This window comes from Blennius ocellaris, assembly GCF_963422515.1.
Source record: "Blennius ocellaris genome assembly, chromosome: 15".
Lineage (NCBI taxonomy): Eukaryota > Metazoa > Chordata > Actinopteri > Blenniiformes > Blenniidae > Blennius > Blennius ocellaris.
In genome coordinates, this window is record NC_137664.1 from 15,234,878 (window position 1) to 15,249,685 (window position 14,808).

A 14,808-nucleotide genomic window follows, 5' to 3' on the forward strand; every position below is an offset into this window, starting at 1 on the left:
CCGTTTTCAAAAATTTGTGTTTACAGTCGGCTTCCAGCACCGTTGTCGTGTAAACGGACACCCTAAACACAACAAAAGTTTTCAGTTTTCACTTGAAAACATTGTCTTGCGAACCAAGCTTAAAGGAGTATCCAGTACAAAACAGTATTTGCTTTTGAGACGTATTTAAACAATGTCATCTTTGTTAATAGTCCCCGTCTCGGAGTGGGTCAAAGGTGTATTTGATCGAATATGTCAAGAAGAAAATCCTTTTCATGAGGTGAACTTACTTTCACACATAACCGTAACTTTCAGACTCTGCAAATGGTCAGGCTTACTGGTTCAATGGAAGAGTGCGTTTATATAAGAATGAATTGTGTATCCAGAGATTAGATGAAGATTAATTCCTCCGTTATACTTAATATGAAAGAATAAAGCGGACAGAAACAGTGGGGGAAATGAAATAAAAATGAGGCGACTGACATGACTTTATGTGGATGTTTCTTCATGTTGGATGATAAACAAGGTAACGTCAAACATTTGGATGTTTTTGTGTTTCGAAATGAACCCAAAGCGGTGAAAAGGAGTAGGTCATTTATTTTTGGTCAAGTAGCACGTGAAGTACTCCTGCTCTCGCCATGTGTTTGTTTGTCACGAGTCACACGAACTCCGGGCTCGCTTGGATACATATTAATGAATTTGAGAGCCGTCATTGACACGAGATCCCGTTTGTTTTTCACGACCAGGTTCTTTTTCCATTGGCAAATTTAGCTTTTGTTCTATTCTGGTTTCGCATTGAATAAGAACTCTGTCACCTACCATTGCATTATTGATGATGAAAACCCTACTGTACAAACATGACATCAACAGATAATAATTAAGTGGAATACAAATGGCTTCAAATGTCCTAACTATTGTGTTTTTGTGTTTTACAGTGAAGAAAGCTAAGCTCCAGGGACCCCCAGGTAAGCACGATATCAATTCACATGTTGGTCTGATCTTCACCTCTTCTCATGGTGTGGAGTTGATGAGAGCTCTGCAACTGAAAAGACGGTTGCCTTCCATGACGTTGCGGGATTGTTGATGTTCTCCTAAATTGGCTGACACCAGTGTTAAGCTGTTGGTAAACGAGCTCAGTGATCCAGTAACCCAGTGGTCAAACACCTAAAGCCTCCCAGACTTGTTCGGTTGACTTCAGGCCCCACATCTTTCTACTTGGTGCTTTTTTTGTAAATGCGCCACATGCCCTTGTGTCTCATGTAGGTTAATCGCTTAGATTTTTGGCACTCGGGAGTCAATCAAATTACGCTTGATTTCCTGTTATGTAATGCAGTGTCCCTCCATGCCAGGCCGTGCACAGGTGAGCTTAGATCGGTGGCGGCTAAGTCCAAATCCTCAACGTCTCCACCCGAGCAAATCCCTCTGGTGTTCAGGGTCAAGGCGGCGTGACAGTTCTGGCAAGAAGAAGCAGACAAGCAGTGACAGGAAGTTACAACTGCTTTAAAAGTGCTGGTGATATATATATATATATATATATTTTTTTTTTTTTTTTTTTTAACACTTGTTTTGAGTATCCAGACTGACCTCTGTAAAGTGGATCTTCCAGCAGATCTCTGTATTTGTTTGGATCTAATGCTCTTCGGCCCCTCCTTCACCTGTGTGAGGCTAAACATTACATAGTCTTACCGAATCTGCATTGTGTTAGAATTGTCAAGCCTTTCCAGTCATTTTCCTCAAGGCTGTGTAAACAAAAGCATAAGAACAATACGTTTTCACTTAAAACGCCCATGCTGCACTGAGGTATTAAATGATTTTGAATTGTGAGGTTCTGCTGGTCCTCCTCTCTTCTCTGGGCTGCAAAGCATATGATACCTGTCCCAGTGCAAACATTGAGGCTAATTCAGTTAAGCCAGACATCTCCCATTGTAAACATCAGGCCTTTGTTTTGCTCCAAGGCAAAGGCAGATTTGACAAGCACAGTCCTGTGAGAGATTTAGAACAAATGTTGTGCTGACTGTGTAATTTAGTGTAACTTGTTTGCAGGACTGAATGCAGCCAATTTCAGCAATTTTGCTATAATTCTTTGTAGTGAATGCTGTAATAATCAAAGCTGACAAATGGCTTGTAGAGCTCACATTTTATGCTTTTTATTGCCATTATGTCACCAGCTGGAAGGAATAGGCTTGGTCTGTTCAGGCCCTTTGTCTGTTTATTCAGCTTTAAGGAATTATCCACAGGTCAAATCTCTTATTGTTCCTCCTTCTCCTTGAGAACCTTGTGACTTATGGCAGGGGCCTTAAAAGTTTACATAAGCCTGGTTTAGGATTATTGTTTACACGGTTTCCCCACACCTACAGTTGGATAAAGTTGTAAGTCTTTTTTTTTTTTTTTTTTAAGGTTTTGACATGAAAGTGGCTTAGGGTGACCTTGAGTGGGTCTGCAGCCAGCTGTCTTACTTTCCACTGACTGCCAAAGGAAACGTGGCTTTGATAATGACCCTATGTACGCCTGCCTGAAAGCATGTACTCCCCAGGAACAAGCTTATCTTTCAAAAATACCCAGCACAGACATTCAAGTTACCCTGTTTACGTTGTACGCAGTTCCATACAGAAAATTCCCTCCAATAGGTTTATGACTTCTGTTGCATGCAACATTGATGAGTGGTCTGCATTTGAAATGTCAGTTTTCCAACTCCCTGCGTTTTCCTCACTAGTTTATTGAAAAAGGAAAAAGCCCTCATCATCGGTCAATAGTGAATGAAGATGTTTGACAGATGACTCAAGGGTGAGTGAGTGGTTTGCGGGCATGAGGGAGCGACCAATGCCACTAAACATTGTCCCACAATTTACCTCTTCTGGTTTTCCCTCTGTGAAAGTGCACAGTATTGTCATCGGACATTAAAGAGGCAATGAAAAATTACCAAAAGACTGTTTGTACAGAGTGAAGGCAGCCGAGCAAACCCCAAAAAACAGCTGTGATGAAGAGGGTGATGCTGCCATGAAGTCTCGCTACCTCTGTGCTATCAAACTAGCTTCAAAGCCATGCTGTCAGGGTAAGCTTGTAAAAATGTGCACAGTTTAACAGCTATAGTCTACGGTTTTTAGACATTTCACTGTATTTTGCACCAGAAGGGATCATTAAAGTTGGGTTTATGTTGAAATTGTAGTAATTATTTGGTTCCGTGAGAACGCAGACATTTTCATCATGTATGTTCTGTGCAATAACAAAAAAAAAAAAAACTTTAAAATTGTAATCGAAAGGTGCTATTTTACCTGCCTGGCCTATTCAAGATGAATAAACTAAAATGAACTAACTTAAATGTGAGTGACACCCTTGTGCTAGATGATTACTTACTATCACTTTACTCTAGCGAAGGGGAGTTGTGGAAACTAAACAACAAATTAACTTTTTAAATTCGGGATTTCATGTCACTCACACATAATGTTGATAATTCTGAGGATCTCATGTCACTCACACATAATGTTGATAATTCTGAGGATCTCATCTCATTTTCCTCACAAACTGCAAAAACTAATTCAAGTTTAAGTCTCGGCGTGTTTCAATACAATAATGCATAATAATCTGCTTCAGGTGGCAAATATCTGACTCCAAATTTACTCTGCATCAGAGAAAAAACAACCCCAAACAATACTAGCCAGTGTCGATTAAGAACTACCCTCAAAGGAGAAAAAAAAAGAGTCCTGAATTGAACAAAGTCAAGTCTGTGGAGTTTTACATTTCGAGAAGTAGTGATCTGAACTAGAAAACATCCATGGTCTATGCATTGTTCTCCAAGATGTTTTTAAACAGCCTCTGTGCAAATTTCATTAGAGAATGTTTGCTACCGCCCCACACCAGCCTAAAGCCTATGCCCTGTACTGCATTTCTCTCGTACATGTTGCACCAGCATGATTAGAAACAAAAGATGATGCAACACAAACTGCAGGGTCCTCTAATATTAGTTTCCATCGCACCTGTGTTCCCATTAATGAAAGGCGATCGCTCATGCAAAATGAAACCTAATAAATCTTCCTGGTGAGCTTATGCCAACACTGTTTCTACACTTTTATCAACTGATTGCTGTCTAATATCCTTTTAAATTTGCTGAGGCAATCCTCTGTATGGCTGTACTTTGCGGCCAGGTTATTGAAGCACTTTCTGGAAATCAATTAACCCCGCCATTAAAATTATATCTTCATCATCCTGGCAATCAGTATCCACTTTACTTGTACCAACAAGAGTTCATCGGAAAGATTGGAGCTTCGACGTGAACCGAGTATCGTGCTGGTTAACACACACACGCACGCACGCACGCACGCACGCACGCACACACACACACACCTTGCTGTTTTGCGAGCAGCACCGAATACGCATCCTGTTACAAACTCATTAACGTGAACACAGCCAGCAGGTGTTGGATTAAGAGGATGAATTGGCAATATATAACTTTCCTGCACGCAGTGACGTCTGTGTGTAGTGACGTCTCTATTTACACAGTTGCCATGTGTTTTAACTTTCCAAGCACTGGATGACGAATGTCCTATAAAACTGAACTGAATGAAAACTTTGAGAGTCAACTCAGAACAGTGCAGCGTTGTCATCATTAGGATTTTTGTCATACCTCATGTTGAACGTGAGTTTATCACTATCTACCGTCCAAGAGCATGACACACCCAAATAATTTGGGTTTTATATGCCACATTGTCAGTCCTCTTGGTTTATGGCTGACTCTCCTCGTGTTTTTCATATTCTTGAAAAGCTGGACATTTCTAACATGTGACAAATCACTTTGGCATTTTCACACTAATATCCATATCTCTGTACTTCGCCTGTATATCAGCTCAGCAAGTTTATCCGCTTTTATATTAATTGTATGCATATGATATATGTTTGAAATAACCTAAAATGCTGCATTGTTAGTCAATTCTAATGGCCGATGAACAATAATATTAGAATTGGCCTCACAGATCCGGTATTGATCACTCATGTGCACACGCATACTTTGTCTTCCTCCTGGGAGTTATTTCTGCCTCCACCCTCAACAGTGCAGATCGTATCGGCCACACGGTGGACAGCGCCTGCTGTAAAGGGTCCACCGCCACTAAGTGGCTCTTATCTAATCCATACATCCTCTTCCCTTATCCCATCTCTGCTATTCATGGGAGTCGACCCAAGTGTGGCACAAGGCATAGACTATCTAATTAGGGAATAGCTGGAGCATCCCCCAGGCTCCTTTATAACAATGCCTGTGTTTTGTCGCTACCGTCCTCTGGAGACGCTAATTAGGTTTGTGACCTGTCAGTCACGCTGCTGTGGGATGGACGGTTGTTTTCAGGGTGCGACACGTCAAGGCCACTCAGTCGCTTTCAAACAGAAGATTTTATTTGTGCAGCCCGAGTGTCTCTGTTGATGTTGGGTGTCAGTGGGGAGTCGTAATGATCCACCTGTGCAAACTGCTAAACTGTCTCATTGTGTCAAGAGTTGAGTTTTCTTATCTGGCTGCTGTGTTAGTCGCCCGTGCAAGGTAAATGTTTCAGCGCGTTGCCGGGGTAACCAGGAAAATCTTTGTTCAGTGTGGTCAGGTGATCAGCCGACAAAGGGGCAGCTGATGCTTTGCTTTTGTTTCCCACAGAGCAAAACGAGGATGTGCGTACTGTTTTGTGGGTGAATGCCTCTGAGCTAACAGCAGGAATTATGGCTCCATTATGTTTGCAATTGAAATGAAGCAGATCTGTTATTGCTTGTGATAAATATAAATATCCTGAGAGCAGTGTAATTAATCCCAGAATATGACAGTTTCAAATTGTAATTTTCTTTAAAATTGTGTTTGATGACAGAACTCGAGTAAGGTGCACAACAAAAAATAGATTTTTTGGGTTCTGAAAACCGAGCTGAGCTCAATTAATTAATGTGAATTAGAAAATTGGTTGTGCAATTGCAATATTTATGCTATAATGTCCTATTAGTTAGATATAAAGACTTTATTTATATATAAAAGCCACCCAGATTGATTTTGACCTTCTATTGTTTATATACATCATGTGTGGAGTTTCATATCTATACAAATAATAAGAAAAAAAAAACTTTGGTTTTTCCAGAAGGAATTCCTTGTAGCTGCTGGTAAGAATAACAATACCAATGAATACTAAGAGTAATGTTTTAAGCGATAGTAATAGGATTGTTTTGAATTAATAATTTGTTCCAGATATGTCAAACCCTACACAAAATACAATTGTATTTTATAATTTTACAATATATTTTATGAATATACATATCTGCAAAATAAGTAAATCAAGTGTGTTTATGTATCACAGATTATGGCATATTGTATGTTTTACTTCAAATCATGCAGCTCCCTCATATAGCACAGCATTTTTTTTGTCTTGCATATAAGATGCGGTGTGTCTAAAAATATATATATATGTCTTTTTTTTAATCATAACTTAATTACACACAACAAAAATACTGATCATTGACTTGTTTTTTGAGACATTATTGATATTTATTTTTCCACAGTTGGTAATAAAGTCTATACCATTAAGCATTTCTGTCTTCCCCCGATTAGTTGCCAATATACAAATTGTGGTCTTGTTTCCCTGCTGGAAGAGAAAATAGTTGAAGAAGGACTGGGACCAACTCAAGGGAGGCTAACTGAATCAGCAGACACGTGTCGTTGCTCCCTCGCCCGTATTACAGGGGATGGATGAACCCCCCCCCCCCCAAAAAAAAAAAAAACAAGTGGATGTGACACAAGCTGTCTAATCCTCCTCCCTACTGGCCACCCTCCCCCTACCAGCCACCATCCCTCACTTGACTGCACGCTGACAGCTGGTGCAGACAGCCACTGTGGTGACTCCTCTGTCCGGCGCTTCTGGCTGAGAGGAGGCCGACGGAGATCACTGGGTGTGAAAACAGCAGGCGCAGACTGAAAGACGGGCGCTTGAAAACGTCTCTCAGCAGCTTGCAGAGTTCCAGCAGTGATCATTTACCATAGTAGCCATTTGTCACTTCTCAGACCTGGCGTGAGTGGACCGCAGGGTGTGCCTTGTTGCTCCTATCACCTTTCACCCACCTGGGTTTTAGGAATTGATTCTATCTGGGCTGACGGGAGACCTTTTCGGCAGCAGTAACAGGTCAAGAGTGACTTCTGCTTTGCGTCATGGATAGATCTTCAGCAGACGCGCTTTCTCTCTTGCACAGTGAATGTTCAGCGGGAAATATTGAAAGAAATATTAAGAGTAGGTGAATAAAAACTGTAATTCACAGTACAGGAGGGACTGATCGGACAGTTGGATCCTGTGGCTGTATCTGCAGCATGGGATTGGCTCTCACTGGAGATTAACGGGGTCAGTTTGCTGGCCTGACCTAGCCTGATCGGGCTTGGCTTGGCATGACACAGTCATGGGGGAGGAGGAGTTTCGTCTGCTTTCACTCTCACTTGTGCGCCTCGTGTCGTTTAAGGCCCTGGAAGCCAGAGGAGAACCGGCTCAGTTCGTCATGGTATCAGTTCAAGCACACTATACAGATTGTTATCATGAAACTTATTTTCTTTAACCTTTTGTCCAACCCATGTTTGTTTTATGCACCGTTCTTTTACTCCTCATCTGTTTCCTTGATATTATCACTCTGTCTGCATTTTATGTCCACCTGCAATCTTCCATGTTCTTTGTTTGTAGATAAGTTCAACACCTACGTGACGCTGAAGGTGCAGAATGTCAAAAGCACGACCATCACCGTGCGTGGGGATCTGCCCTGCTGGGAGCAAGATTTCATGTTGTAAGTTCCTAAAGCACAGACATCTTATCCTTTTTTTTGCATTTTAAACTTTAGAAAATGACATGTTAAACAGTATTTAAGTTTCTCAATTAAGCAGTCTAAACTGCCAAGTTTCCTTTCCTAGTGGACGGTGACTATGGTAACAAAAGTGACGACACGCTGTCGCGTGCGTGTCATTGTTTGTCTTTTGTGAACTCCCTTGTTGCGACAGTGTTTGTTTTTCCAGCCCTTCATCCTTCTGTCCATTAATGATGTGATGGCTGGGTGTGATTTCCATATAAGACGCAATGATTCACCAGTGTTTCCAGAAAATTCTCGACACCGCCAGTTGCAAAAAGTCCCCGGAGGTCATACTTTATAAGAACTAGGAACTCAGAGGGGTCTAAAGAGGTCAGACACATGAGCTTTCCTCTCAAAAAAGAAATTAGGAGTATGAAGAAACATTACAAATAAAAAGTTGTTTGTTAACTTAAATGCAACACAATGCATGTTGGTTTATGATCATAGATTCCATCTTCTAGAAAATAACAGACAGCCAATGAAATGTGTGAGAGATTGGAAACCGTGGCAATAAGACTTGTGTCCCGTCCAACAATTCCAATGTTTGATGTGGTTTCAGGCTTCTTATGCAAACATACCCAGACCTAGTTTTCGAGTTGAATTGCTCCGCTCTTTTGTTGTGCAAAAGGTTTCATATGGCAGTATTCACACTTCCACTTATGCAGCAATCGTATCAGGGTTTGTTTTAACTGGAGCAAAGATAACCGGTGTTAACACACCTGAATACTTTATGAGGGTAATGATGAAGCATAATCTTTAATCATGTTTATATTCATATATGGTGCAAAATGAATATAATAATGCCGCACTGCCACACAGAGTACCACAAACGTGTCAACCCAAACTCATCCTGTTAACAAAAGGATGAAATTGAGCCACTTTAATAAAAATACTATGCTGCTGTGATTTTTTTTCGGCAGAAATATTATGACATGCTTGTGAATTGCTGTGCCACCTGTACACTAAAGCAAACCCTTTTTGTGATGTTAAATGCATTTAAACACTACATGTCATGTCGATTCCTGTCATTTAACAGTGACTGACAGCCTTTCATTATGTACTGAACAATACAGGGATGAAACACAATGCCAATAAAAACCTCCTGGCGTACGGATTGTAAAATGCAACATGTACAACAGATGTCCTCCTGATAACATTTGTGTTTGGATGTAATTAATTGTTGTATTTGATTGGGCTACATTGCATTTGCAAATTATGTAAGAGTCCTTTATCTGTGCACCTGGTCACTGTGGATACACCCCCCCCCTTCCACCACTCTCAATTTCAATCTGCTCTCTTTGATTATCTTTCCTCTCATCTCTCCTTTATTCATATGGTCCATAATCGTAAACTGCCACAATTTAGGACATGCAAATGCAATTGTCGTGTGGCTCCTTTGAAAAATGATATGCATTTTATTGCTGTCATCAAGCTGTTTCTGAGCCCTTTGAATAACGTGTTGAATTGAAAAACAAGGCTGAAATGGATAGTGACAACACTCGATTGAAAGGGGCTGTATGTTTCATTACCAAACACATCATATACAGAAGTTGCTTGGATTTTTTAGAACAAAAATCTGTCATTGATATAATATATCTGAATATATTTCTGATACAATCATGTTAATATTGCTAACAGATGAAAGTAACATCAAATAATTGTAGCATATAAGTGACTATTTGAAGCACAGCTTCCATCTTTTCAGCATTACCTTTCTTGGCAATTATGCTGTCCAGTTTTTCATAGTATGCAGATAGTGAAAAAACCCCAATAGGTTTGAATTAAGAGCCAAGTTGCATATCGGATAGATCATATATAACTTGAGAACTGCTTTCAATCTGTCGCCATCAACAAGGGCAACACATGTAAAGAGAATAACACAGGTCCCAGGTGCCAACCCTGTTGCACTCCATATGATTAATTAGGAAGAATTGAATTGAAAGTATCAAGTCAGTTCAAAAAAATAGAAAGGTTTAAGTCACCGGGGAGCCAGAACAAGATTGTTTCAGGACATGTTTCGCAAAGGTTATTTAATTTTTTTGTTTTTTGTTTGTTTGTTTGTTTGTTTTTTGTTTATATCTGATATATATTAATACTGAAAATCGGAGTGGCTCTTTCACCAGTGAGATCAACCGGTTGGACCTTGGCCTCATTGTTGAGGTGTGGAACAAAGGTCTCATCTGGGACACCATGGTGGGGACCACCTGGATTCCTCTGAAGAGTGTCCAACATTCAGAAGAGGTTAGAAGATCCACCCGTACAAAAACGTGTTTTTATCAATGAACCAAAATGAAATACTTAACAATCACACAATTTCCAGAAATTACACCAACGATAATACCACATTTGGATTTGGGCCAAAAGACAAACAATGACATTCCACCGGCCGTGTTGTATCATTACAGGAGGGTTCAGGTGAGTGGCTTTTCCTGGATGCAGAGGTCCTGATGAAAGCAGATGAGATATATGGTACCAAGAACCCAACACCTCATCGCCTCCTGTTGGATACTCGCTTCGAGCTGCCTTTCGGTGAGATGCCATTATTTTAATCGTCGAGTTTTGGAATATGAATGAAAATTTCTGGTGAATTAACGGCATCTCTGAAAAGTTTGGAGCCTTATGAAAGACGATTTTCAGTCCCATTGTATCAAGTTCCAGCTCTTGACTGTGATGCTGAGAGGACATTTGTTATTCTGGTTACCTGAGGGCAGATCAAAGCTTGATCTTCTGAGTTATACAAAGGCCACAATTGTTTTTCTCTTGAAATGTCAGCAGTCAATTTCAGTTGTTACGCAGGGAGAGACGGCTCAGCCTGGGGCACTGTGGAAGAATATAATGTAGTGAGGTCTTGTGAAAGCATTAATTGTGAAATGGGGTATTAAACCCTCTTTTAAAGAGCAAACATTGCATAAAGAAACAGGGTTTGAAATCACATTTACTCTAAGTTGAGTAACCTTGAAACATTAGTATTTCATCGTGTGAAGGCTGATTCTCCTGACCCACCCAGTACTAGAGTTGGTGTACTAGCAAGGGAGAGTATATTTTTGCCCTTCATGAATCGAGGGCCCCGACTCACTAATGGCTGATCTTCCTTTATTCACTTAGGTTCAGTAAATATAATTTCGTCTTTGCCATTCGTTCCATTGTGGCCAACTGGATTAAAGAACCATTAAGAACGCTATTATATATTACGTTAACTTTAATTAGAGGAAAGTACATGTCTAGGTTTACGTTCATCAGCCATTTGCTCACTTTTTCCTGGTAGCATCCACAAAAACATTTGTGATTAGTCTGAACTGCAATGACAATTGTTTGGAAATTAGGGGGATGGTCAGAGAATTTCCACAACAGGCTTCTTATAGTGTCGCCTCACAAAAGCATCTGATTTTGATAAAGAATGCACAACTAACTCATATATTACTGTGATTAGTATGTGGTGAAATTTCCTCTGACAGATGCAGACATGAAAAGGAAGGCTGTCAATGAATACCCATGATGCATAGGGCTTGATCTCATTTTTTTGTTTTTATCCACATATATTAATATAGTGCATGACATCATCCATTCATAATTCCTGTATGCGTCTAGTAAGAAAGTACGAACGTCTGGTGCCTGTGCTGATCTGTTTAATCTTTGATCCTTGGCATGTAACATCAAAATCAAAATCTGCCTGGTTAATATGATCAGACACCATTAGTCAGGTCATCTCAACAAACAGCGCTGTTTAAGAACGGGAACTGAACTTTCCCTTCTGCTCTTTCTGCCCACTGAATCCCAAACCACTGCTTCCACTAATGTGTATATGCACTCAAACCTTATGAGAAAAGGAGATGAAGCAGTAGTAGTTGTCTCAGCAGAAGAGACGCTTTCTCTGTTTTGTGAGAAGACCTTTAATGGTGGCAGGAGCCCATGGAGACTCTGTGCCACCAAAGCCATTTATTAAAGCTTTGGGTTGGAGGGTCTTTGAAGCTCTGGCCTTTGTGTTTGTGGCCTTTAATGTGCATCTGGTGTGCGTGTGTGTGTGCGTGTGTGCGTGTGCGTGTGCGTGTGCGTGTGCGTGTGTGCGTGCGTGCGTGCGTGCGTGCGTGCGCAATCTGATAGAAAACAGGACAGCGATTGTGTTTCTGGTGATAATTATTGTTGGATAGATTAAATATCAGCTGATCAGTCATGTAAAGTAGGTCCATATGCATTTTTAGTTGTTTTTTTTTAATGAAGGTTTTAACCCTAGTTTTCCCACAGTGCAGTCAAATCATGACAGCCCAGTCAATCAGCGAAAAGTGCGGCACATCCATGTGTTAAATTGTGATAATGAAGCTTAATTGTTAGTGAAAAAAGTGGATTCATGCTCCATCCCCAAACACAACAATCAGTACGAGGTCTTCCCTGACTATAAAATAATCTACCTGTTGTATATTAAATTAATATGCAAGAACAGACAGAGTTTAGCTTTTCGAGCGGGATGCTTGTAGCACCTCTGACCTCTTTCATGCCATTTCTGGTGGTTCTTTATGTATGCAATAAAAACAAGTAAGCCAACGTCTCCGGCTGTCATTGTTCTAGTTCACATTACAACAACCCCAGAGGACACACTTAGGAAGTCAACTTTTTTAATTATCTTTATTTATACCCAAAAAGGCAGCTCAAAATGCAACTGGAATAGAATAAGCAACTTTAAATATGAGCCTGGTTGATTTGAACATTATATGTTGGCACTGTCTTTGTAAATTTTATTGCAGGTTTTCTGAAAAGCCAATGAAGAGAGGCCAACTAGGGAGTTATACAGTGATATCATATGATGTCTTCTTTTCGTTGCCCACAGTACTTTTGTTGCAGCAGTTGAATCAACTGAACAGTTTTAGTCCAGTCTGCATAGAACAAATGCTGGGATGGATTTTTTAGCATCACTCTTCGATACTTCTCCTTATCGTCTTGACGCTGTTTTTCTGTTGTTTTTATTCCCAAGCAGCTCATATGAAATGAAAGCGGCATAAATGTGTCATGAAGCCATGGTGTAGCATAATGTTTGAACTGTACATCTTGTCGCATGCCGCGTTTGGTACCAGACATCCCAGATGATGAGGCGCAGTATTGGACTGGCAAGCTGGAACGCATCAACACCATGGGAATCCATGATGAGGTGGAGTGTTTTGTTAATAAGGTTTTCTTCATTCGAAGGAAGGAAAATATTTTATTTGTCAAGTCAATAAAAACATCATGTTATTTTCTTACTTTCATCCTTCTTCAGCTAATGTAACTCAGAACTTTTGTATTAATTTTCCTGTCAACACTGAGGGACTGGTTAGAGTAAATTACATATAATTTTAATAATAATGAGAGGAAGAAGAATAAAAATACAATATGAAACAAATGAATCTTAAAAAATGTACATAACCTCTGCTCTTTATGTCTCCCTCTTTATTCTGCAGTACCCTCTTCAGGATGATGTTCAGAGTCGCCCGCTCCCCTTTGCAGCCTCCCAATGCTGTGAGTTCACCTTCTCCTACAGTCCTCCTGTCCACCTGTAGGTGGAGCCATAACTCCACCTTATTCACTCATTCTTTTTTTTTTTTCCTTTCTCTCTGACTATATTGCAGAGCAAAGCTTTTCAGTTGTCATTCAGTAACTGTATATTTCAAATCATACCAGAAAGGTCATATGTTTGAACATTTCCTTTACTATATTTCAGTGACGTTCCCTCATTGACCCAACACAGGGACACTTTTTTTTGTTTGCTTTCACTCGCCTTGCCTCCTCTGACTTACCTCTCACTTGTAACGTCTGCACTTCCACCAGGCAACTATTTCGGATGGGCTGACCCACTGAGTATGTAACACACTTTGATGAAGTCCTCCCCCTTGGCCAACCTTCAGTCCCCTCTGCATGTCATTAATGCCCCACATCTCCGCCCTTCCAGTTGCATCTAATTTCTAAAGTTCCCATACGTTTATTTATAATGACATTATTTCATTCTAACACGTGATTTTCCTCCATGTTTTCCTTGATTCCCTTCGGCCTTTTTACTTCCTGTCATGCTCTTTCTGTTTTATTACTGGCTATGATATGCTATTTGCTGTTTTTGTTGACATTTATGATGCAGGGATATATTTTTGGTTCAAGAAAACTCATCAGATATATTGTTTTCCTCCCTTTCTGAGTTTTTGCTGCTTTATGAAATCAAGCATTCCTCAATTGGGTCGATAGAAAAGTTCTAGACTTGGTTACAGTTTATAAACAATAGGTGGCAGTCTTTGCTTAGCTATTATCACATGTCACTTTTATATTTTTCTGCTCCTTCCACTTTGCTCGGAGTTATCAAGAGCATCAGTTTATCGTTCACCCTCTCACTTTATCGCTCAAAAGAAGATAAACCCCAGCTCGGCTGTCCCCTCCAGCCAAAACCAGCAGCATGGTGGCTTGGATTGGGGTTCGCAAGGTCACTTCTGAATATGGGTTTTGGTGCTTTTGCTCTCTCATGAAAGGCTGATGTGTGTCACTGTAGAATCAACATCATGGAAACACGTTTTGTCTCTTTTTTTTTAGAATAACTGCCTCTAGACAGAAGCAGTGAAATTGACAATCAACAGCTGCTTGTTTCATTTAAGATTTTGGTATTTTTATGTTAAAATATGAAATACTTAGTTAAATTTGATTTCATATCATGTAATGATAAGAAAACAAGTGCATTACAATGATATGATTCTTACTTTATAAAAAAACTACCTTAAAAGAGTAGGGATGTCAAACATATTGTCTATGAGTTTAGATGAGGGTTAAAATCAGCCCTAATCACAAAGAAGACATAAAGTGGGGTTTTATAATGTGTGTAGCAGGTATTTTGCACTTGAAACAGCCCCAAGGAGGCAACATTTTGCCAACATTTCTCTGAGAATAAAAGTCACTATGGCATATTGGATATCATGTTGTGCATTTTTTTAAATTTTCTTTTAATACAAATTCTGGATGTTTGTTCTAGAGTTTTTTACACTTCGG

At 40.0% G+C, this 14,808-nt stretch overlaps 1 protein-coding gene across 1 annotated transcript in view; it reads left to right on the top strand.

The window, feature by feature from the left end:
- Positions 1–486: 486 nt before the first annotated feature.
- Positions 487–14,808, top strand: part of unc13bb (unc-13 homolog Bb (C. elegans)) — a gene marked incomplete at both ends in the record, with an annotated part of 55,686 nt that continues 41,364 nt past the window's right edge. Inside the window, 7 exons of the mRNA XM_080509928.1 lie at positions 487–505; positions 915–944; positions 7,656–7,755; positions 9,939–10,056; positions 10,221–10,344; positions 12,882–12,955; positions 13,245–13,302. Coding sequence (XP_080366054.1) covers positions 487–505; positions 915–944; positions 7,656–7,755; positions 9,939–10,056; positions 10,221–10,344; positions 12,882–12,955; positions 13,245–13,302 — 523 coding nt within the window. The remainder of the gene's footprint in view (positions 506–914; positions 945–7,655; positions 7,756–9,938; positions 10,057–10,220; positions 10,345–12,881; positions 12,956–13,244; positions 13,303–14,808) is intronic.